Source organism: Anthonomus grandis, chromosome 10 (genome assembly GCF_022605725.1).
Source record: "Anthonomus grandis grandis chromosome 10, icAntGran1.3, whole genome shotgun sequence".
NCBI classification, from domain to species: Eukaryota; Metazoa; Arthropoda; class Insecta; order Coleoptera; family Curculionidae; genus Anthonomus; species Anthonomus grandis.
Window position 1 is genome coordinate 9,936,624 of NC_065555.1, and position 24,527 is coordinate 9,961,150.

General features: G+C 30.9%; 1 protein-coding gene across 3 annotated transcripts in view; it reads left to right on the forward strand.

Moving 5' to 3' along the window:
- LOC126740936 (apoptosis-resistant E3 ubiquitin protein ligase 1) overlaps window positions 1-24,527 on the forward strand; it is an 82,884-nt gene that overhangs the window by 39,800 nt on the left and 18,557 nt on the right. For all 3 annotated transcript variants that reach the window (XM_050447136.1, XM_050447137.1, XM_050447138.1), the window contains 8 exons: window positions 1,898-2,112; window positions 7,027-7,165; window positions 7,539-7,678; window positions 9,591-9,731; window positions 11,085-11,179; window positions 17,069-17,282; window positions 17,361-17,577; window positions 17,633-17,844. In XM_050447136.1, coding sequence (XP_050303093.1) covers window positions 1,898-2,112; window positions 7,027-7,165; window positions 7,539-7,678; window positions 9,591-9,731; window positions 11,085-11,179; window positions 17,069-17,282; window positions 17,361-17,577; window positions 17,633-17,844 — 1,373 coding nt within the window. The remainder of the gene's footprint in view (window positions 1-1,897; window positions 2,113-7,026; window positions 7,166-7,538; window positions 7,679-9,590; window positions 9,732-11,084; window positions 11,180-17,068; window positions 17,283-17,360; window positions 17,578-17,632; window positions 17,845-24,527) is intronic.

Genomic DNA, 24,527 nt, shown 5'->3' on the forward strand with positions numbered 1-24,527 from the left:
CTGTGCGGATGCTTGAGACTGGAATGCGTTAAACTGATGTAGCCAATGCTATAGGCATTTGGGTGGTCCATGGGTGACTACACCTCATATGCATCGATATGTTCAGTTAAAAGCTCGAAGAAATAACACACTAACAGCACCACAATTAATATGTCAGCAGCTCATAATGTGACTCTTTCAAAATATACCATCTACAGAAGGTTGACTAGGCCGAAGATCTAGTAAGCCGAAGGCCTTGGGGATGCCAACCCTTAAGTCGAGGGAATTGCGCCAGTCGACTAGCTTGGGCTCGTGTCACTTGGGAGCAAAATCAATTGCAAAATGCTTTATTTACTCATGAATCTCCCTTTTGCTTGTATCCAGTTTATTAAAGACTACGTGTATGGAGGGCACCTGGCAGAACACACGAGTTATAGAGGAGGCACAATTATGGTATGTGCAGGAATTTCTCTTGGGAGTAGAACTGAGCTTGTGCTTCTGGACCGTTTCTTATCAGCAGACCGCTAATTTAGAAATGTTCTAGAACTTATGATAATGCCACTCCACATACAGCTATAAACACACGAAATTTTTTGGAAGAGCCGAACATTCGTGTTTTAGACTCGCCAGATCAATCACCTGATCTTAATCACGTCAAAATTAATTTTTTATTGGGGTAGTATGCCATTTAGTAGTCATGTAACTGTGTTCTGCTAAGAACTATAAAAAAATATGATTGTACTATAAAAATAACTCTGCTGGTTAATAATGGTTATTTGATAGCAATCCTCCTGAATTTATTCCCAAATTCGTCGATTTGGCAAAGTTCCTTCTGCTCATGCTATAAGGAAATAAGATTGGAAATTTGAGCAAATAGGTTCAGGGGTCAATGTCAAACATAAAGAACCAAAGAAAAGTGTAAGTACACTTGAATGGATCGATTGCATAAGAGTATCATTCTATAGATCAGCAGTCCACAATATGCGGCCCGATCTCAACCGTTCAGAAATTGTAACACATATTTACTTCGAATTTTGCAAGATCTCAATTTTCATCCAATACGAACTTCAAATTAGCCAAGCACTGGAACTCAGCTTAAAAATGAGATTGATATACACAATTTATGGACAGCTAGGCACTTTCATTTATCCGGCTATACCAGTGAACGAAATTGTCTTAATTGGACTTACTGGAGGTCCACAGGAGCTACACCAACGACTGCTGTCTAAGATATTTTTAGTGAAGATTATGTGGACCTATATGTTATAGGGATAAATTTGAGAGTGCTGTTACCATTAACTCGTATGACTAGTTTTTGAATTACCAATTAACAGATCTTCACATAACAATCGAACATGGTTCCAGCAGGATGGTGATACTTTATATACCGCAGAGGCGTTGATGAAATCCTTACAATTGTTTTCGTAGCATGTTATTTCCAGAAGAGAAGACTTTATATGACTGCCAAGACCGCCAGACCTCATTGATAAATCAAAATCCTTGAAAGCCAAGAAGCTGAGAGATTTCGTGAGGGCTCTTTATTATGAAATAAAGGTCACATAGGTGATCATTTCATACTGAATCATCATCCACTGAAAAAACGGAATATGTCATGGTGGATGTTATAAAACAGTTATTAGTAGTTATTGGCTTTATTTTGTATCATGGTATATTAGATGTTGATGTTTAAGAGATACTACACACAAAAACCGTTCCATTTTAGCAGTAACAGTTTTTTCTGCTACTGATGTTAACACCTGCATATGATCATCCTTCATTAATGGTTCTTTGTAAACTTCAAACAATACATATGTCACAAACTTATCCTCTTCTTTTCTTATTTTCAAGTTTGCTATCAGCATTGCGACTATTTAATCCGCATTTTCACTATTCTTAACATGAACTTTTTTAAATTCAGGTATTTCCCTGTTTACGCAACCAGAAGAGTTACCAGAATTACCAGCACCAGATGAGCAGCGCCTGCGAGAGGCCGCTGTTGCCCTCCAACAGCGATTGATCCTACGCCATTGGTTGGCCAGACATGGACTCCAAGGTTATTTGGCTGGACTTCTAGATGTGGGCGTGGCTCGACTAGAGGATGTGTATTGGTTAGAGGATAATAAAGCCAAACAGGTATATAAATGGCGACATAATATAACCCCCTTATAAAGTTAAGATTTTTTTAAATTTGCACGATTAATGTCTTCGTCTTAAACAGGAAGCAAAGGTTAATGCTCTTATCATCCCATTAAAAAATATGTTAAATCGTATTGCACTATGAGATGTCATATGGAAATTTTACTGTCAGCTTATATGAGAAAGCGAAATATAGATTTTCCTATATATTGGAATTTGTCGGTCAATGAAAACTCCACAGTATCCATGAATAATGTAAAGCTTGGCTTTGATTACTTAATTCAATGACTGCTGCATATGACAAAAATTTCACCCAGAATTTCGTATAGTAAATGATATTAACCGAAAACTTATTTTTGACTTGGTTGTTGGTTTTTAATTTTAGCTGCTACATTTAAAAAAAAGGGTGAAAATGAATTTCTGAATTTTCTCTGGTGCCGCCAATATTGTCGCAAAGACCTAAATTTTCATTTTTAGACTTAATTTAAATGGAAAATAATGCAGGTCTTTGTCTCTTCTTATCTTTGATTGAACACGGAACAGTTAATTTTATGCGAAATGATAGTTCTATAACGGCCCAAACCTTTAACATTTGGGGACGGGGGCCTTTCTAAGGCGTTGCGTGACACCACGTTTAACGAGTTTAAAGCACAGAAACGGTTTTGCTTACTTTAATATTACTAGGTTTATTCGAGATTGCTCTATAACAAAGTAAAGATTTATAATTTCTTATTAAGCATAAAAATTATATATCTAAGAAATACTTAGGTCTCTCTTTTGAGTTTTTTATTTTTTGATGGGAATTTCCAGAGGCTCCACTGCTACCAAGTGTTTCTCTGCTAACAATTTTCTTAAAGTAATTGGTTATAAGATCCTTGTATTTTCTGATTTTGGAGGGTTTGCTTTTTCCAGGTAAGTTAGTCAAATAGTCATTTGCATTCTCTCAAAGTTTTGGTTTTTTTCTCCAATAGTCAATTTTTAGTAGACAATTTCTGTGCAGAAATATATTGGTTAGTTCTTGAATTTTAATTTTTTTCTTTGAGGTTACCTTTATCACTATTTCATTATTCATTATGTAGATTTTAGGAAACACAAAGTGTTTTAGGACTATCAAGATTACCAGTTTTATAAAATTGGGTATAAAACTGAACTACAGAATATTTAGAACCGTTATAGGGCATTACTTACAGAAAAAACAAAGTTTAGATATTAAGTTAATTAGAAGTTAAGTATCTCAAAAAAGGCATGTCTGGGAGAAATATATAGAAGAACTCTTTGGCGACGACAAATCTCCAATCGGAAATAATGACAATCTAAATGAACCATCGATCACCAAGGATGAGATAGAAAAAGCCGTATGTAGAAGATAAAGCGATTGGTTCAGATCTAATATTTTCAGAAATACTTACAGTGTTTGATTACATATAATATTGGTCACTTCCCCAAACAATGCTCTGCTTTTGTGCCTAAGATGCAAGAAAATGTGAAGACCATAGACTTCTTAGTCTGATGCCATACATTAAAAATGTTTCTTAAGTTAATACACCAAAGAATATACAAAAAGTCTAAAAGAGATATGAGCGACTCACAATTTGGATTTAGGCAAAGATTGGATATGAGAGAGGCGATAGCCGCAACTCACGTTCTTACTCAGAATTACTACGACCAGAAATAGGACGTGTATTTGTGTTTTATACATTGTGAGAAAGCATTCAAAAGCGTGCAACATCACAAGTTAATACAGCTCCTCAAAAGCGTCATATATATCAGAAAGGTGGATTGAAAACTTATATTGGAACCAAAAAGCACGAATAAAATTAGACAATAGCACGTCCAAAACCATACAAATTAAGAGAAGGGTTCTAAAAGAAGTGGAGATAGGCATACAAGTTAGTGGAGTTTGGATTAGCAATATCCGTTATGCTGATGATGTGATCTTGATTGCCGATAATATACACGACCTACAACAACTGATCAATGTCGTAGGAGAAGAAAGTAAATTAATGGGTCTAAATATTAACACCAAAAAGGCAAAATTCGTGATTATCTTCAGGAATCCGAATACATTTGAGAACACCAGCATAACTTTTAACGCAATGCTTATAGAAAGAGTGGAGAAATTTAAGTATCTCGCCCGCTAAGCATTCCTAAGCTTTGGAAAGGTGCTTGTCTGCTTCGATTTACATTTGGACATTGAGGATAACTGCAATTAAGAAACTGGAGGCCTTTGAGATGTGGAAGTGCCGCAAATTCCTTAAGATACCCTGGACGGTGAAACTGAAAAATGAGGAAGTTTTAGATGTGTCAGCAAGGAATGCGATCTCTTTGAAATTCTTGCAGTTGAAAATCTAGGATAAGATTGAGGGCAGAAGAGGAAGCGGAAAAAAGAAAATGTCATAGAAGTGTAACATCAAACAGTGGACAGGGATATATGATGTGCAGTCGCTGATACATACCGCAAGGAACAAAAAAGTGGTGATGGAAAATATTATCGCAAACATCCATTAGTAGATACATTAGTATATATGCTTCAGCTAGTTCCATAAAGCTGCTATCTTCAAGACAATATCAGAAATCATAACCCCATTTACTTGATGTACGAAATATTTAATTTACTTTCAGCGTTTAAGTTAACATTTAATTTAGTGACCTGTCTGGCACATAGTTCAGTCAATAAATAATAAATGGCTTTTTTAGAAATAACGTGCTTTTTTTGGTGGGTTAGTTTATTCTCTACACTTTCAGTTACAGTTTGTTTTTATTTAGTTAATTTAATTTTCTTGTCAGTATCTTTGCCAAAGATCCTGGAAAAAGTAGCAGTTGAATATGAGTTCACGCGGTCTCCCACTAAACAATTTGCGTTATGCTGACTATAAAGTAATTATAACCGAAAACATACAAAAACTTCAGAATATGATGCACTATGTCATCACAGCCATTTAAGAAGAACAAATGTCTGACTGAAACTAAAACTGAGTTCAATGAACATCGGCATGCACATTGGAAAAAGAAGAAATATCTGAAAAACTAAAAAAAAATCTTAATTGGTAACTGTTTAGCGATATTGATGCTAGTCAATTTTCCTCTTTCTACGCAAACAACAAAGAAATCCGGAAAAAAGAAAGCGCAATTTTCCAGTATATATATTTTAATAATTTGAATTATAAAATAAAAAAAAAAAATTATTTCAGTTACTTATACAAGCTCCATTTTATTGCAATCACTTAACCAAACGTCCAGGCACACCAGAAACTAGGTGACCGCCATACTGCTTGGTGATCGAGGCCTGTAAAACCAAGTGAATTAAACTTTTTTTTTATTTCGTGGGGCTGCTCGTTTTACTTCAATCTTTATGAATCCCCATATGTTTCAATGGAACTAAGATCGAGTGAAGCTGTTGGCCATGGAATTGTTGTCAGTTGGTGTTTGTGCATCCAAGATGGAGTATAGGCAGAAGTATGGCATTTTGCGTTATCCTGCCGAAAATGCCACCCCTCTGGATATAAAACATGAGTCGTTTCAAGAAGAAAACCATTTAAAATGTCTCACTACACTATTAACATTGCCACTACATTTGCCACATACAGAGAGGCATAGCACCACGTTGAAATATTGCTCCCCAAGACATTATTTTAGTGACAGGATTTTGAGATGGTTTGCACCAATCTGGAACCAAGCCTCGTCAGATACAAGTATTGCTACAAGTATTGATACAAGTATTGCTGAAATTATCTCCTTGAAAACGTTGACAAAACTCCATTCTTTGTTGCTTTTATAGAGTTGTTATTGCTGGGATCTTTTTTGGTTTCCTTGATATGTAGTTTCTGAATACACATTTATTTTTCGTTGATTTCAAAATTTGCTGGCTAGTTTTTGAAACCCTAGGCTCGGATTTTTTCGTCCTAAATGCACTAAATCGTTTAAATTATTTTAGCAAATCTTATGCGGTCCACCCGAAGCTGTCTTATAAATGTATATACCAGTTTTTATCCTCTTAATTGTCTTATATACTGCACTTTTTCCGATTCAGTCAATTGCACTGGTTTTTTAACGTTTTGAACATCTTTTCTATACAAATATATTTCACTCTTTTTCTTTTTTCTATATGCGACTTTATTTCAGAAAACGCACGCCTGTTTATAATCAAAAATATTTAATAGATTCTGTTGTCATGCTCTTTTATCCATAGTCCACTATCAGCAAAATCTATGTGACGCATTACTTTTTTCTTAGACCATTACGAAACGAAAATATGTTAAAATTATAAAAAATAAAAAATTTAGAATACTTTCAACACGAACTATAATATAATACTAAAATGACGGGATGGGATGTCTGCTTAGACAAGGCCAATTTGTTAAATTTATTGGTCGTACAAGAAGATTGATTGGATTGAATTTTCTATCACCCTTTTATAAAGATTTGTTAATTGGAAATTTTTTTTTCCAAAAATTTACATATTCTTAAACTTAATATATACATATTGGTAAAGTAAATAAAATATTACGAAATATTAGAATAAATAAAATATATAGCGACAAAATAAAAATTTGTGTGATATTACCGAAATGAAGTACTAAAATCTTACTTGATTACCAAAATAGTTTTTAAATGCAATATCTTAAATGTAATTTAAACAATGTCTAATTTGGAAAAAATCAATTTCGTTAGCAATGTTGAATATGAAGAACTATCTGATTTAAAAAAAAGACTAAGAGACTAAGAGCTTCCAATAAATCTCTCTAAGTAGAAATTATCCATTTATTCAATTTTTAATTATTTCTTTTACCATTAAGTTAAATTTTAAAATAATTATTTAACTCAATTCTAAATATTTGATTCAAATAGAATAAGTAGATGCTTTTAAACTAATATTAATACAGCTTACGTAAATATAATTTTATATTTTAGGTTTTTACCAAAGACGTTTCCGAGTGGTCTGCGGCTCGTCAATCTCTCCCCACATCAAAGACTAATTTAGATAGTTTGAAAGCCGATCTCTGGTCTGAAGTGGTTAAAAGTAGTAGCCACCAGGACGCATGGACATGGGGTAAGTACGTATTACTGTTTTAATTTATTCAAACCAAGGGGTAAAATAGCTCTTCAAAAATTAATTCTCCAGGACTTATTTAAAGCTACACATGGGTTTAGTGGATTTATACACCACACCAAACATTTTCAAAGTTTTCATGGAACATGGAAAATTATATTTTTAGTATCATTTTTAATTTTTTACTACGGCTTTGTCAGAAACGCTTTCTGTTTATTATAAAACGATTTTTGGACTTTTACATTCTTATAAAACTTAAAAATAAGTTTAAAATATTACTCCAATTTCATACATTATACTTTTCTCCTAAAATCCGTTATTTTTTTAACTCCAAACAGTATGTTCTATTATTAACAAATAAATATTGCTATAGGTGGGATGTTAGTAGTATCAGTATCGGTAGCCGGACTGGTAACGTTAGCCGCAATGACTCAACCGTCCTTAGCTCCGGAAGCCAAGCATACCTTATTACAGTATGTCACTGGAAAGTACCTCCACCCATCCAATTGTAAGGTAAATAATATAAATCAAAAATTATTTCAAAATGCTAAATATATCGCAAAGAATGTTTATATAGAAAAAAATACTTAACTGAAAAAAAAAACTTTGACAACTCATAAGTTATTTCTTGGTTACAAAGTCTGTAGTTCTGTCGACCAATCGTTATATTTTTTTGTAACCGAAAAATTGATACAAATATCAGCAACTCTTATAGAAGTCACTTTTCAACATAATCTCAAAATTTATATAAGAAACACGAAAAACCGATTTTTTAGTTTTGAATTTTCAGAAAAAAATTTCGATTTTTCTGAAATTTTTTGGTACAAATGTTTGCTTTATTGTCCTAAATAACCACGGCCCGTGAACCACTCATTTTCTTCGTGTTAAGTCTAAAGATCTCTTAAGTCGTTTTTAAGTTTCGCGCAAAAAAAACTGTAGAAAAATGGAATAAACTCAAAAAATTTGTTGTGCAACATTAAAATTTTTAATAATTTGTTTAAATTTTAATAAAATAATAAAAGTGAATGCACCATTTAATTTTACGGGAAAAACTCCAAAAGAAACTCTATTTCATTGTTTATTACATATCGTGTACCTTGCGCACTGAAATTGTCAATTAACGAATGTTATACTCTTATGCCTCGTATGGTCTAGTGTATATGGTAGATTTTAAATGGGCTATTCATAAGTACTTTCAATCGTACATACTTTTGTTCTGTATTTTTTCCCTAAGATCACGAATTTATAGTCGATACGAACGTACAAGGTATATTTAATTTGTTATTACTAAATTAAGTTGCAAAATTACTATTTTTTGCACATAAATTGTTTAAAATGCATTTTATTAAAAAAACACAAGAATAATTTGACCAATTTTCTAAAAAAAAGTATACCTGTGTTTTTTTCATAAAATTCAACACTTCACCGTAAAAGTGAGAAATAGAAAATGCAGAAGAAACTTTTGTTACTTACTGCATGCGAATTTAAATTTTTGTACATTATTTATATAAATGATAAATTTTATTTATGTTGGTTATTGAAAAAAAGGTTTATTTGAAATTGGTTGCTATACAAAACATTAAATTAAAATATCGTTTTTCAAAAAATACAGAACATTCACAGATAATTGTAACAACTTTACAATTATCAAATACAAAAATTACATTAATCTTGACCTTTTTCTAACATTTTCTATCACCTCGTCGTTATCTAGCATTTTTTTTCATCAGATTCAAGTTGTCCGTGATCCTAATAACTTTCTTCTCTGTTACTACATTCATTATTTTCTTTGTTTTCCTACTAAACGTAATACTTGGTACGTATACGTAATACACGTAATACACTTCAAACTTAAGTGCTTCAATAATATTCAGTATCACTTGAATATTACAATTGCCCGAATCTGGCAATAGTTTGTACACAAATCAGCGCAATTCAGCCCGTGTTTGTGATATCTATAGGTTTCATGTCCGTGAAGTGAAGAATTTCGGAATTATTTGCGACAACTTAGATTGTTTTTTCTGAAGATTAAAAATTCCAAAAAATCATTTTTTTGTGAAAATTTTGAGTTTATTTTGAAAAGCGACTTCTACAAAATATTTGTTATCAAAATATGTGTTGCATATCTTTTTATTCTCTACAACTTTTGTATTTCACTTTTTTTGATTCGACGTCCACCTCAAGCGTAAATCGTAATTATACGATTTTCTTTCTTTACACCCTCCCCAAAACTACCCTGCACAAATTCATTTCATGAGTAATTTTTTTTGTGTGTAGATATGTCCTTCTACATTAGGTATGAGTTTTTTTGGTTATTTCAATAAAAACTCAGTTATAATTGGTCTATTATTATAACAAACATTTTTGAAAGACATTTTTTGGGATCTTACATCATAAAAGATCTAAGTGATTTTTTGTTTTTCAGGTTAACTTTCAATGGAATTTATCTCACCCTGTAGGTCAGACTACCTGTTTTACTGTGAATTTTTATCAACGTAATGGACAGCCTTATCCAATCTGTGATACTGACAATTTTGTTGTAGATATATCTGGGGGAGCACGAAAAGTAGGTACACGTAGTACATAATATATATTTAAATTGTTAATGATGTAAAATTTAAATTTAAATTGTTTAAATGTTTTAAATGTTACATTGTAATTTTAATTGTTGACTTTAGACAATTTATTAAATAATTTGAATTCTATATTTTGACTTTTTCTATTACGAAGTAATAAGATGGATACAGAAACGCTATTAATAATATATTAATATATATTTAGCAAAATTGACCATTTATTATTATAACAGTGATATGATATCCTGACATATCAATTAATTTTATTTGACTAATTTCTCAGTCCTAAAACTTGGCAAAACATGTAACACTTAAACTTTTACCTAAATAGCTGCCTCAAATGGGATTTTCAATATTTTTATGATTTTCAAGTTAAGACAATACTTTTGTGAATTTCAGCAAATATGATATATTTATTAATAGTAAACATAAATTTTCTTTGATTTATTATGAAAAAGTGCGCGAAAAACAAGAAAATATCGAAATTTTTGTACTGAATTAAGTTTGAAAACTGAAATCTGAAGACTAAGATGGTTTCCGCATGTCAAATATTAATAAGTCTGTGAAATGTTATTTTATTGTCAGATTCTTAATGTAACAATAATAGTAAAGTGTGTTTCTGCTTTTTCCTGAATATGTCATCTTTGACTGTTAGGATATCCTGTTTAATAGGTACAAATTAGTATTGGAATGTCTGGAATAAGACGAGATAGAAATTTTAAAAAAATACGATTTCCAGGGTTAATTAAATCGATACAATAACTTTAAGGGGCGACTCGTCTAATTCTATGACAAATATAAGTTGATATAAACAAATTTATTAATAATATAAGTGTGGGTCCGCAAGTGCTTCATATTTTAACACTTGGGATATAATAACGGTGCATAGAAATAGTTTTTAGTCATGACAGTAAACAGATTTTACGTATGCGTCTACGTATTACGATTTTAAAAGGAGAAATAAAAATACATAATTTTCCCCAAGAGAAACGAAATGGTGTAAACCAAATGAAAACAAAAATTCTCGGTAAAACAGAACAAACCTTTTTTTATTACAATTAAAAACATAACAGAAAAGATGAGGTTTACATTTGTTTGAGACCCAGAGTTTGTGTGTATTTTTATATTGTATGCATCTAAAGATTCGAACATGGTTAGCGAAACAGTTGTCGAAAATTAAATAAAATGGTTTTGTGGAGTGGCAGAACCATTTTTATTTAAAGTTTATTTAATTAATATGTGCGTTATAATGATTTCAGATTGTCCATATTTTATTAAACTATTCTACATAATTTAATTAAATATATATGTTCATAATTTTCATTATGTTTATCTATTTTCAGCTAAATGTTATAACAGAGTTGGGGTCCCCGACCGATCCAAACAGCGCTAATATAGCTAAAGTGAAATTTACCGTCCGACATGCGGGTCAATACAGGTAATTAATTTACACTTTTACATTTAAATATAGGGGATCCTAATTTACTCGATTTTATAGGTCTGCATAGTTAATGTGTAGCTGCTCACCTGTGAGCTTTTTGAATACTGGTTTTACAGGTTATATTGCTGTTAGTATTATTACCGGTGATTTATTTGAATATAAATGCTATTATATTTAGCGAGGACTAATAATACTTGTAATTAAATGTATTTCGACCTACATACTTGTAAACTATTTAAAACCTATTATATCTTCTATTTTATTATTCTGTTTCAGTTTACAAAACGGTTTTTTGGTTTTATAAAACATTGTTTTTTTTTAAATATAGTGCTTTTCTTGTGTCTATAGAGAGTAATGAGTTTTTTTTTATTTCGTCTTTGGAACCAGGAAGTAAATAACGGAGTTGGTTAGGGTAAAACACTTATAATTCGAAATGATTAATACGTTATCTAAAAAAAAAAAGCACAGCATTTCTAAAGATAAACCTTTTAAAAACTCCATTATTTTCCGCACAACGATTCTACCTATGAAAAAACTCGACATAATTACAATGTGAATAGCCAAATTGTGAAAATATTCATTATTTCTCGTTATAGTGGATTTGTTTTCCTATCAAGAAACTAAATTCAGAAAGATCTGTCCTCAAATTTTGGTTGTGTTGTACTTGATAATTTTGAATATAAGGTTGCAAAGTGAATCACAGACTAAGTTTTGTTGGCTTACGATGCTCGTTTGTAATCCTGAGTATACATCAGCTAAAAATAATGTATGTGTCAGTATTGCATTTTACCTAGTTCAGCATTGGTCACTCTGTTAAATTATCTACGTATTCTAAAGTACTATTTATATCCCCTAGTGATAAAATATTTATTTATTTGTCAACGGAATTTATTTTAATTATAAAAATATACAATAAATTACATCTAAGTTTAGTGAAAAGTATCACACTCCATATCATATAACTCAAAATCACAAGAAGCAATAAGTACATCATTTAACGCAAATTACTAAGACCATGATTGAAGAATGAAATTTACCAAATCTGTCTTAGTTTTTCCCTAAAAGTACTAAACTTAGAATCAAACAGGTTTATTTGTCCCAGCAGGTCATTAGCGCTGCCAACGAATCGTGTAGTAGGTTCATTCATTCCGTACTTAGTGTGGTGAAATGTGACAACAACTGAAGACAGTCTATAAAAGCATTTATTATTTTATGTAGAAAACATAAACCAAGTAGAATTCGTCTTGATTCTATTGTAGGCAAATCTCTCACCCACTGATTCGTCCTTGTGATATCCAATTTTTAAATGCAGTAATTTTCAAAAATTTATTCTGGACTTTTTCGAGCTGCTCATTGTAACAATTGTAAGATGAGGACCAAACAACTGATCCATATTCCAAAGTTGGTCTGACAAGGAGGAACAATAAATCATTTTGAAAATAAACATGGATAGGTCAACACTTGACATCTGAATTAAACCAAGCACCCCTATTGCCCTATTTGTTACATGATTGAAGTGATTCTCAAATGATCATTGTGAATCTATGCAGATTCCCAAGTTGGAAGATTATTTATTGAAAAAAGTAATTTTATCACATTTATTAATATTAAGTGTTATCTCTTGTAGAAAAGCAGCATTATTGAAAGACTCAATACTTCTAAAAAATGTGACATCATCTATACTTCATACATCAGAATACTGCAATTTTTAAATTTTCACCAAATTAATTAAGAAAGGGCAACATAAAACGGCCACAATGGGAACCATTTGGTATCCCTGATGGCACACATATTTCATCAGATAGTGAGCCTGCAAGATTGGCCACCTGAATTTTCTATCGAACAAATTCAGATATCCACTGAAGAAGAGCTAAAACATTGACACTTAACCCGATGATGCTACATTTTTGTTGATCACAAACTTCATAAATCATTCCTTGGAGTAAGACGTCACTAAGTTAAAAGTCCAAATTTTTTCATTGAAATTTCCCTAAAAATGGAAAATATTTTGCAATTGGCAGCACTGCACTCAGGTATATTAACACTTAAATCGACGTTGCCATATTTTGCTTTATCACACACTTCATAAATATTTTACTCTTAAAAATCTTTCCTTGAAGTAAAAGAAATTTCTATTATTGTGATATTATAATTGTAATGATAAGGCCTATGTAAGCAACTCTTACTAATTGCCGTCATGAGTTATGTTTTCATTTAAACTTGAATTTAGATTGGAAACTGTTTTTAGACTTTCCGGACTCTTATGAGTTTATGACTTATTTGCGTTTCTCGTTTAAGTTCTATGTTGATGTCGTTGGGTCTGCTGCTGTTGTCTAGTTCATTTTAGGGTATGTTAAGCCAAAAAATATTCGAAAATAAATATTAAGATACATAGAACTGGAAAAAGAAAAAATCAATCGGTAAAGTTAAATTAGTTCTAAAAAATATTTTCTTGTTGCTTAAACTGATTTACAAATCTCAGCGTTCAACAAACATTCAACAGAAAACATGCCATATAACAATAAACTCAAAAAAAGTTCTCCCATTTATAAAAATTGCTAAAAACGCTCCAGATTCGATGAAAATCCAAAGAATGGGGGCAATAATGTTACTTATTCGGTATCGGGCTTATCCCGTAAGGTTCATACATGTAAATGGCTTTAACGGCAATATGATGGCCTATTTTGCGCTACATTTCCTGATAATAGATTAGTAATGGAAAAAGTACATTTCCTAGTAATCGTTTCGCTTTATTTCAATTGCCGTAGAATCGAAATTATGTACACTTAAGAGATTAGAAAAATCAGAATAATTTCAGATTTTTTAAATCAAATTGGCAGAGATTACAAAAAAAGAGATATTGTGTTTTATTACAACTTTTGAGCCATGCAATCGATTTGCAGGTCTAAGTGCTAAACTTCGACTGCTAGTTGCATATTCCTCGGGCGAAAGATTTTTTACTATCACGGAAGTTTAGAAATCGACGTTAAGCTATTTTGCTTGTCGCGTCTCCTTTATTCTGTTTTTCTTTTATTTCTTACCTCCTGAAATACTCATAATTCTGTTGTCTTTTTTGCGCCGTTCTCTATTTCTATTTTTTTTATAAATGTTTCGGTTTATACATATTTTTTTATATTTTTATTATATTTTATTCGTCTTTTGTTCTTTATTTCTTAATTTATTGAAGATTTTTTTAGATTAAAAAAGTATATTTATTATTTGTCTTAAAGTTTATACAAAGAAATATGGGTGTTTTTTTAAAATTAAAACGGGTTTTTTTGCAGGAACTTTCTGTTTAGTGACATTTTGTCATAGCGGTTCTAGAATCATAAAATTATTTTTATTTGGTAAAAGAAAGAGTATTCGAATATGGATATTGTTAAAACAAACTTTTTTACATAAACCACAAAAATGCATGGGGATATAAAGACATTATTTAAAATAAATTTTACAGGCTAGTGTATAAAACAACTAAACGAATTGTTTTACTTAATTTGCAAATATAGAATAAAGTATATTAACCGCTACAAGTATCGCCATCCCTAAAATGATAAATCAATCCAAGGAAACCTGCATTATCTTGGTGGACCAAAAAATGTGAAATTGAAATTAAAAAGAAGAAAACTAATTTCATTCATTTGACTCAACAAGTCAGCTATCATAGAAAGAATGGTAAAGCTCTCTTACGTGGATTCTAAAAGCCAAAAATATAAGTACATTAAATCAATATGGCTTTCGACGAACTCAATCCACTTGGCTGGATTGAAAATTTAAATCCAATCGTCCTTTGCCAAGAAGAACCACTTATTTTTTAATTTCATGAGACATAAGCAAAGCATATGATATAACTTGGAAATATACTATACTACACAAATTATATTCCATAGACATTTAAGGACACTTACGAAACTTAATTAGAAACTCGTCTCCTCGTTTTGCTAATGTGCACCTTGAAAACCGATATTTACACACCTACGAATTGGAAAATGGTATATCCCAGGGATCAGTACTTAGCGCTACATTATTGCTCCTGTCAATTGACTTAATTAAAAATCATATATTATCTTCAACAACACATACGAGTAAACCTTTTGGAGATGACCTGCTGATTAACCACTCTTCCTCAATACCCAGAACTAATGAAAGAATCATTAACCTAAATAAACCTAAACAATTTATAAGAATGGTCTTGACTAATTGACTTTGAAAGTTTTCAGCATAGAAATCTTCAGTGATCCATATATTGCAGTAAAATAAATGATAATATAAAATTCCTAGAAATGATAATTGACCAAAAGCTAAATTGAATAGAACATCTTAATTACCTAAAACGCAAAGGATTCCAAGATCCAAACATTATTTGAATTCTATCCCATTCTACGTGGCGATCCGAATAATCCCGTTTATCCTTTCGAAATTAGACTACGGAAACTTTATTTATTATTCAGCCAGACCATCCTACCAAAGAATTTTAGATCTGATCCAAAATCAATGAATATCGACTGGAGTGTACACGACCTCTGCAATACCGAGTTTACAATCTTTCACTGATACCAGACCATTAGCAGTTAACAGACGTCAACTATCTCTCATAAAATATGAGGCATCAGTCAAAGCAAGACCATTCCTTATCGATCGTAGCAAAATTTTAGTACTATCAAATTCTTTAAACCAAACCCTGAAGATATACATGACAGAATTTACAAGTTTATAACATACCACAATATAGAATTTCCGTTAATCGAACCTATCAATCCTCCTATATTCCCAAGTTGGCAACTTTCACCATTGAACATAAACTTGGATCTTTCCTCTTCCATATTTGACAAAAACTCGGTTTCTTCTGCAATAAAAAAGAAAAAACACAACCAAATAATTTCTGAGAACTTTTCAAAATACATCAAGATATTTACTGACGGATCAAAATCAGCTTCAGGAATGGGCGCAGGTATATACTCTACAAAATTCTGCTCACAATTTATATTGAACCCTTTATCAACGGTTTTTTCACCAGAGTTATTAGCAATAAATGAAAGTATTAGATATACCATTCAAAATGTTTTCCGAAATTAGATTCTTCTAGTCACAGATTCCGTGAGTGCTTTTGAATGCTTGAAGAACAAATCGCTTCTAGTAATTTCCACTGAAATCTATTGGAACTAGAAGATCAAAAATATTTTAATTTTTATGGGTTCCCAGTCACGTAGGAATTAATGGAAATGAAATATATGGCCGATAAGCTAATTAAAGTACCGATTACTACGGCTTTCATTATCAGTCATTAATTAATAAAAAAAAATCAAAACCTTCAAACCTTTCGAGAAGAGAAAATACATTCTGGAATAGACTAGTAAAACACATTTAACACATTCATTTATATTGAAGAAGGAAACAGCACCAATGTGCGAACATTACAATGTCCCTCCTACAGTAAAACATATTCTAACAGTATTGTAATATCTAGGAAAATAATAGAACCCTGACCCTAACAGGAAACTTAAAACTAAAAAAGATATGAAATTTGAAAGAGAAGATAATGTTATAAAATTTTCAAAGGATCTAATTTATATAACGGAATTTATAAAAGTAAACTACTAAAGTCCTGTATACTTTACTGTATATTACTATATAATTTACCTTTATACATTACTGTTTTTTTAGTGTTACATTACTGTACTGTTTATAAATATAGATTATAGTCTATACAAATGTTACCCATATATGTGCCACTAAAGTTTTATATACATATACCACTAAATGTTTTAAACATATTTTTATACAAATACACAAGAATCGAAATTCGAATACAGGCGCTCAATAGTCTAAGATACTGACGCGTCTAAAACTAAAAATCAATCAATCGATCAATACTTAATTTGTTTTTAGAATATCGGTCATGGTCAATAATCAACATGTTGCAGGGAGTCCCTTTTTGACAGTTTTTGTAGCTGGCCCAGCCTACGCGCAACGCACTTTAGTCATACGCCATTGTAGTACCGTAGTTTGTACAGCTAATGTAGCTCATATTTTGTATATTGAACCCAGGGATGAATATGGAAATATTTGTAAATATTCGGATTCAGACGTAGTTCCTACCGACGTAAGGGTTTACACTTTTTAATTTTTTTAGTTTCAAGTCATATATTGATCAAATAATTGATTAAAAATTGTTTTTCAGGGATACACGGTCCATATTATTTCTCTTGGATCAGCGTCTCGCGAAAACATTTTTGATATTGACGAGGAGAAATACTCAGTAGCTCTAGATTACGATTGGGGAACGCATAGGATTAGCGTTCAGTTAAAGTTTATTAAAGAGGGCTGTTATCATGCTACTATCAAGTACAAAGGTGCAGAATTACATAATGGGGACTTTGACATAATTGTATTAAACAGTAAGTAGTTTATTATTTAAAATGCTTGCACATTTAACATTAATTCATCAATTAGGTATTGATTCAACTTTAGTTCAGAAGAATGTAGCAACAAAAAATCACAATGTCTGTTACGAGGCTAAATTAATAGGAATTAAAGGAGAACGGCTTCCTAAACCAAAGAAGATTATGTGTTATGTTTCACCCAAACAGCTTATCATTAAGGAGTTAATTTTAAAATTTATACCAAAGAGATTATTTACTTTTAGGCTGTGCCCTTCTACCAAGGTATGGAAAGTACTAAAATATTTTTAATATAGATTTATGGTTGTAAATATCATACTTAAGAGTGTTTTCCGGAATATTTTCGTTTTTTAAAAAGGGTTTAACGGTAGTAAAAGGTATTTAAAATTGAAGATTATAAAAAATCAAGATAGACTAGATGGAGTATTTTCAGTAGATAGGATGCTGATAGATAAAATTGTTTTTTTATGCGGACGTTTCGAAATTTATGTATTCTATCTCCAGGGCTCTAAAAGTAGAGATCGTCATCATTTTAGCGTCATTTACGGTGACAGATTGAGAAATAACATTATGGCATCTATGTAAATGGTGAGTAAGAAAATTAGGGATATAGAACAACATAGAAAATTAACAAAAAAACATTTTAATGAAATTACTTATGGGAAAACTATAATTAGGAAAAATCTAAAAATTTGACAATATACTAAAGTCGATGAGGCAACTCTATGAAATTTCTATTCAGAGAAATTTTTAACATTTATTTTTAAATTTCTAAATTTTATAGATGTAGATACTAAATTTTCAACAGTCCTGGAAATTTAATGTTAATTGTCACAGTTTTGAATCTTCCTAGTTATAAAATACTTCATTTAATAAATTCTAGGTGAGCGTTATTGACACATCTTTCATAATTTTGAATATTAATTTTTTGAATTACTTAAATGATTTGTGAATTAATTACCCAGAAAATTTTCCCCTGGCTGATCATAGAAATGTAGCCGACCAACACAATATGTCCACTTAGTACCCAATCAGCTTCAAAATATATTTAGATCCGACCATAGATAGCCAATAACGCACCACATCTTTGTCCACCCCGCTCCCCAGATCCGGCACTACTCGATTTGTTTTATGTCGGGAACAGACTAAAATAAGGTTTATAACACCGCAGTAACCATCAAGAAAGATTGCATCCGGAAGGTCAGAACTGTATTTGCTAATTATAGTTTTCCCATAGACGATCGATGGGGTTCCTAGAGACTCATAAGACATATTTGTAATATGACATAGAATATAAAATTAAAGTTATTCTTTCACCTAAACCATATTAGTAATCCATACGGTGAAACAAAAAAAAATCTTAGGAAAGTAGTAACATGCCATTAAACTCTAAGGAATGTAATGTATCAATAATAACAAAACTAATACAACACTATACTGCACTATCATATTTCATTTTGAGATGACAATAGTTGCTTCTTCAGCTTAGTGCGCTAGTAACCTACTACAAGTTCTTAATTTTTTGTCTATAGAAATACATATAGCTAATGAGTTCCAGCTGAGTAGGTAAAACCTTTTAGAAAGAGAGAAAGCTGATATAAAGAAAATAAAGGTGGTACAGACATCTTCAAAACATTGAGATGATTTTATTGTTCATCAAAAAATTTGGCTTTTAAATAAATCGGCATTGATATTCTAATCTTAATAAGAAATACTATAATTTGACACTCTCAACCACTTTAGCTGATTTATTTTGTTCGATACAATCATATTTTCTTAAGTTGCAAACGTGTCGCTTTATTTTGCTGACATTTTGAATATATGTCTCTTTTTTAAGACAACACTTAAACAAGGATAATCTATATTTTTCTAGGTGCATACTAATAATATCAACCACTTACAGAGCTTTTTCAATACCGTAAAATTAAGTACTAATACTGCCTATTTGTCTTAATGTAAATGAACGAAATACTAAATATTATATCTATTGTAAGAGCTACCTATAATATGTCTGAGCCCAAGAAATTATCTCGCATCTTAAATATTAAATTGGAATAAGCAACACATACACGTTATATGATTTAGTTCTCTTAGATAGACCATTTTACCGATACAGGTGGAATTTTTTTTGGCCTACATAACATTTTGTAGACAACTCCAACTTGTAAATATAGATATATTTTATAGATATTTTTATTTTGATGTTAGTACATCAATACTTCGTACCTATATTTTTTACCTTCAGAAACCTATATATTATACAAATACGTTAACATATTAATAACATCAATTGATTAATAACTAATTTTTTTATGCCGACCTGTTCTTTCCGCAGTAACCTTTAGGTCACGAAAAACGTAAATTTTTGTCGTTTATTTCAGGCAATTTTATGTAATACTTTTTAAATGTATGCCTTTCGTGTTGATGGGCGTTATGGCTTTTCCATTGCATTTTAATGAAAATTTTTGAAAAGATTAGAAACTAATTTGCATTTTCACAATGCCATCTAGACATATAATGGTTAAATACCATTTAGTTTTGTTCAAAAAAGTTTTATTATTATTTGCAATTTCATTATACTTTTTATGTAACTACTCTCACGGTTAATTAAATCGAGCAACACGCGAAAAAGTACTCGAATGTAAAAATACACGTCTAAGAATTTGATCGATTCAAGTATTAGAGTTATGCTATTGCAGGCTATAATATAAGCTTAATCCACGTAAACATTTAGGGTAAAAACGGTTTTCGAGTAAGCATTAAGTTCGTAAATTAATGTAAAGAAAAATTAAGCTAAACCTTTCATCATATATTTTTTATTAATTGAAATGAAAAGGTATAAAAACTTCTAATTTGGTATAATAAGTCTGTAAACATTCCAAATTATGCGACACTAACCCATGCCTTTGTCTCATCTTTCATACCGTAGCACGCTATATCATAATTGGAATATCTGGTTGTGTCAACTTATTTTGTTGGTAGAACCCAGTGGCAAAAAAAAATCTTAAGTTGATATTTCAAAATATACTCTTTTATGTTTATTGGATCTTACTAAGGGTTTTTAATAGTGCAAAGCTTTGCTCTTGTTCGACTGTTTAAATCGCTTAATACTACAGAGGATTGCCATAAACTTCAGCCTGACTTTAATAATCTGTTTTCGTGGGTACCTAATGTCATCTAATATTAGCAAACCTCTTTTTCTAATTTTATGCCTCTAGTTAGATCTACATTTAATATTGTAATAGGTCGTTTCTTTTTACTAATAAATAATGCACTAGATGAATTTCCTGATTTGTATGTCCAAATTTAAATTGCACTGAAAACTTGTTATATACATATATGTAATTTAAAATGCTCTTATTTTCATTTATATGTTGTATTATATCTTAAATATTTTGTTTAAAGATTTCTGTAATAAAATAACCTAGTATGTGCCTAAATAATTTATAAACAACTTTGTTTATTTAAAAAAAAAACGGTAATTAAGGCGAAGAAATAAATAAGATACCGCGTGCATGTAAATGTCCGTGACTAATAAACCGAGGGGCCATTTTTTGTAACAGTTACTGAAATTCGTTGAAAATTTCTGGAAAGGTCACCAAATTGCGTGATGTAGCGGAATCCTTTTCTCTTTATTAAGAAAATAATTTCTAACCATTTTAATGCTCATATTTTAACTTATAAAAATAAATGTTTTTATAGGAGACATCCTGCTTGTGATTATTTTAAAGATATTTAAATAACTATTATATAATAATTATTTAAATATCATTCAAGAATTTTCTAATAATTTGGTTTAGATGCTAATTTTTTATGCACATCAAGCTAATTTTGTGTTTTTTTAATTAATTCGCTAAAACAGACCCTCTGGGTAATCTCTTTGGGTAATTTTTGTTTGTATTGTTTGTCATCTACAGATTTATTGTGGGAAACACAATCGAAGTTTTTCAGTTTTATCCAGTTTCTAAGAGTCTCAATACTTTAAGATATTTTAAATGTTAATTATTATCCGGATAACAATGAAAATTGACTGTTTTTCTACGACCAATTTATTCTAACTAGAAGGCCTTAAATTTGATGCTTGATGATTTTGAAAAATACAAGACAAAAGAAATAATTTAGGACAAAATTGAAAATGTTTTTAGCAGACACCGCCTTACAGAAAGTTTTAAATTTCCTCAAGTTTCATAGCTATCCGGAAATAATCCGGATATTTGAAATATCGATTTTCTTTTTCCTGGATTTATTTTAAAACCAAATTTAAAATTGCGTATTTACACCATTTTTTTGTCACATGATATTGTTATTTGCTTTGCTATCTAACGTTCGTTCGGTCTTTTTTTTATCGAATTATGAACTTCTTTTAGTTTCGCCACATCGGATTATTGTTGGTTGCCGGTTGCAAATTATTGTCGGTTGCAAATGGAGTTTATTACCTTTGTATTGATATTATGTTATTATAATATAGTTTTAATTTGTCACTTTCTTACGTATTTAGACATCATTTAATGGCGAGTTTTACCCGCTTTGTAACTCTGTAAGATTTTTATATAATAGATTTGATTTACAAATTATAAGATAATATGTTTTGTGGCTCCATTCTAAGCTTACGTTAGTAGATAATTAAATAAGGACTTCTACAAATTATAGATAAAGTAAGTTAACTTAAAAGCAAAAAAGTAACAACTGTAATATTTAACTTTTTATTTTTGCTGTATATGTCATAACTAAATATTTAAACCCAGTGGATTTTTTAAGCTTTACGCAGCTCTTAAAATCTTCGCAATATAAGAAAAAACCTAATATCTATATTTTGTTCAGTATCCTTAATGTCCTAAGGTACACCTGAGCTCACAGGATATACATTCGATCTTTGATTATCCAGTTTTATTATTTTCTTCCAAATACCTTGGAAACGCCCGTGTATATCACGTCAATTTGTTGGTTGTCAACAGAATCTGTATCATATATTATATAAATTGCATCTCCAAAACATTGGTAGAGTTATTCTTTATAGAAGGCCCATAAAAAAATTCATTTTTGACAAGGGTACTAAAAAATAACGACAATATTTTGGTATTGTTTAATGATCGATATATATAGCGAATACTTGGAAATTAATGTCCTAGAAATTATCTCGTCCAAATGCTGTCCTCTGCGATGACGGCACTCTTCCAATGGTGCAATTTTGGAATAAGGATTGTCCTTTGTAAGTCGAGTATTGTCCTTAAGTTGACGTATGTTGCAGGATTATTACAATAAACTTTACTCTTAAGGTGTCTCCATAAAAAAAGTCAGCTGGAGTAAGATCAGGGCTCCGAGAAGGGGCCATGAAACATTTCTCTTGTCTCTTTGATTCTCCTGTTGGAAGTATGGCAGGTAGTTCAATCCTGCTGAAACCAGGTATCCGGGTTATAGTCGCGCGAGTTTTGCAAAAATTTCCATAAAAAAATTCTTAATAGTGCAGCGTTCTGAATTTACAGTAATGGGTCGGCCTTGATTATCTTTGAATAATAAAGCTCCAATAATTCCCCACTTAGCAATTGCAGCCCAAACAGTAACCTTTGGTGAATGAAGTGGTTTTTGATCTTTAAGTCGTGGGTTCTCGAAAGTTCTCTCTATTTATAAATCCATTTAGATGGAAGTAAACATCATCTGAAAAAAAGATATTGTGAAAGATCTATGCCGGTGTAGTTTCAAATTAATAAGATGTAAAATTCTTTGCAGATTTATCTCCCGTGAGAGGTGATGACCGTTTGTGTGTCGACATTGTTGAAAGAGCACGCACTGACTCATTTACCCGCATTTTCGATGGTTCGTGTATTTTGTGGTCGATTTTTTTGTGTTCATCTACATCTTTCAAATGTTCTAACCCACTGTTTTATTAGATTTCAGCTGCGGGCCTCATTAATGTCATGCAGTCTAAAATGTCGACAGAATATGTGACGAACAACTAGAACTAACTGACTAACTTCTACGTACGCATGAATATATGTACTGCGGCATCGTATTTAAATTCCAAAACACCAGCTACTACTATACACGATGTTTTTACATTCGCATTTCTTCCACTATACAAGCGAATTCTAGAGGGCAAGGATATATTCTATCTTCTAAACTTCTATCTTCTAACACATAAGCTCCTTAGACCTAAATTAAATAAGTAATGCAAATATTTAATAAGTCGCGTCGTAGTTTTTGTTGCAGTTCTGACTCAGGATTTGAAGTGAGCTTGTATAGTATTTTCCCAAGTGCTATTTCAAGATCTTTCGTAAATGCGATCATCATATTTCTCGTCGAAAATGGTAACCTCGTGCTCTCCAAGGTATTTAATAAATGAAATATTGTATAGAGTGCTTCTAGAAGAACTCTGAAAAAGCGTTCTAATGGTGCTAAGGGTATTTCTTTTGCATTGAAGACTATGTTTTTTGTCAATATCACTCAATTCTTTCTTACTATTTACAAATTCCCAAATTTTTTTCAGATTTTAGATATATCTAACTATATATAAAGATTTAGATCATAATTGATAAGACAGCACTTATTTTAGCCTAACATGTCAACAGTTTAGCCTTCTCTTATTATTAATAAAGTCATATGCTTGATTATATGTTAAGCATATATTATATTTAAACCAATATCATTCTAATATAAGCATATTATTTATTATATTATTAATATACGGGAAATATACCTAAACTTATTTAAAAAGTTAAAAAGATGATGTTTGAGTAGAGGGGAAAATGAATACTTATGTAAGTGTGGTAAATGTCTATTCTTTCATTCATCCATTTTTTGTGTTTTTAGGTTAAAAACTTTAAGTTCTTTTTAATCCATAAATTACATTATTACAACTAATGCATATTTCAAGACTTTTGTAGTTAGGATAGAATAACATAATTTGCGTATCTAAAGGTTTAGCTTGTTTAAAATGGACAATATGTGGA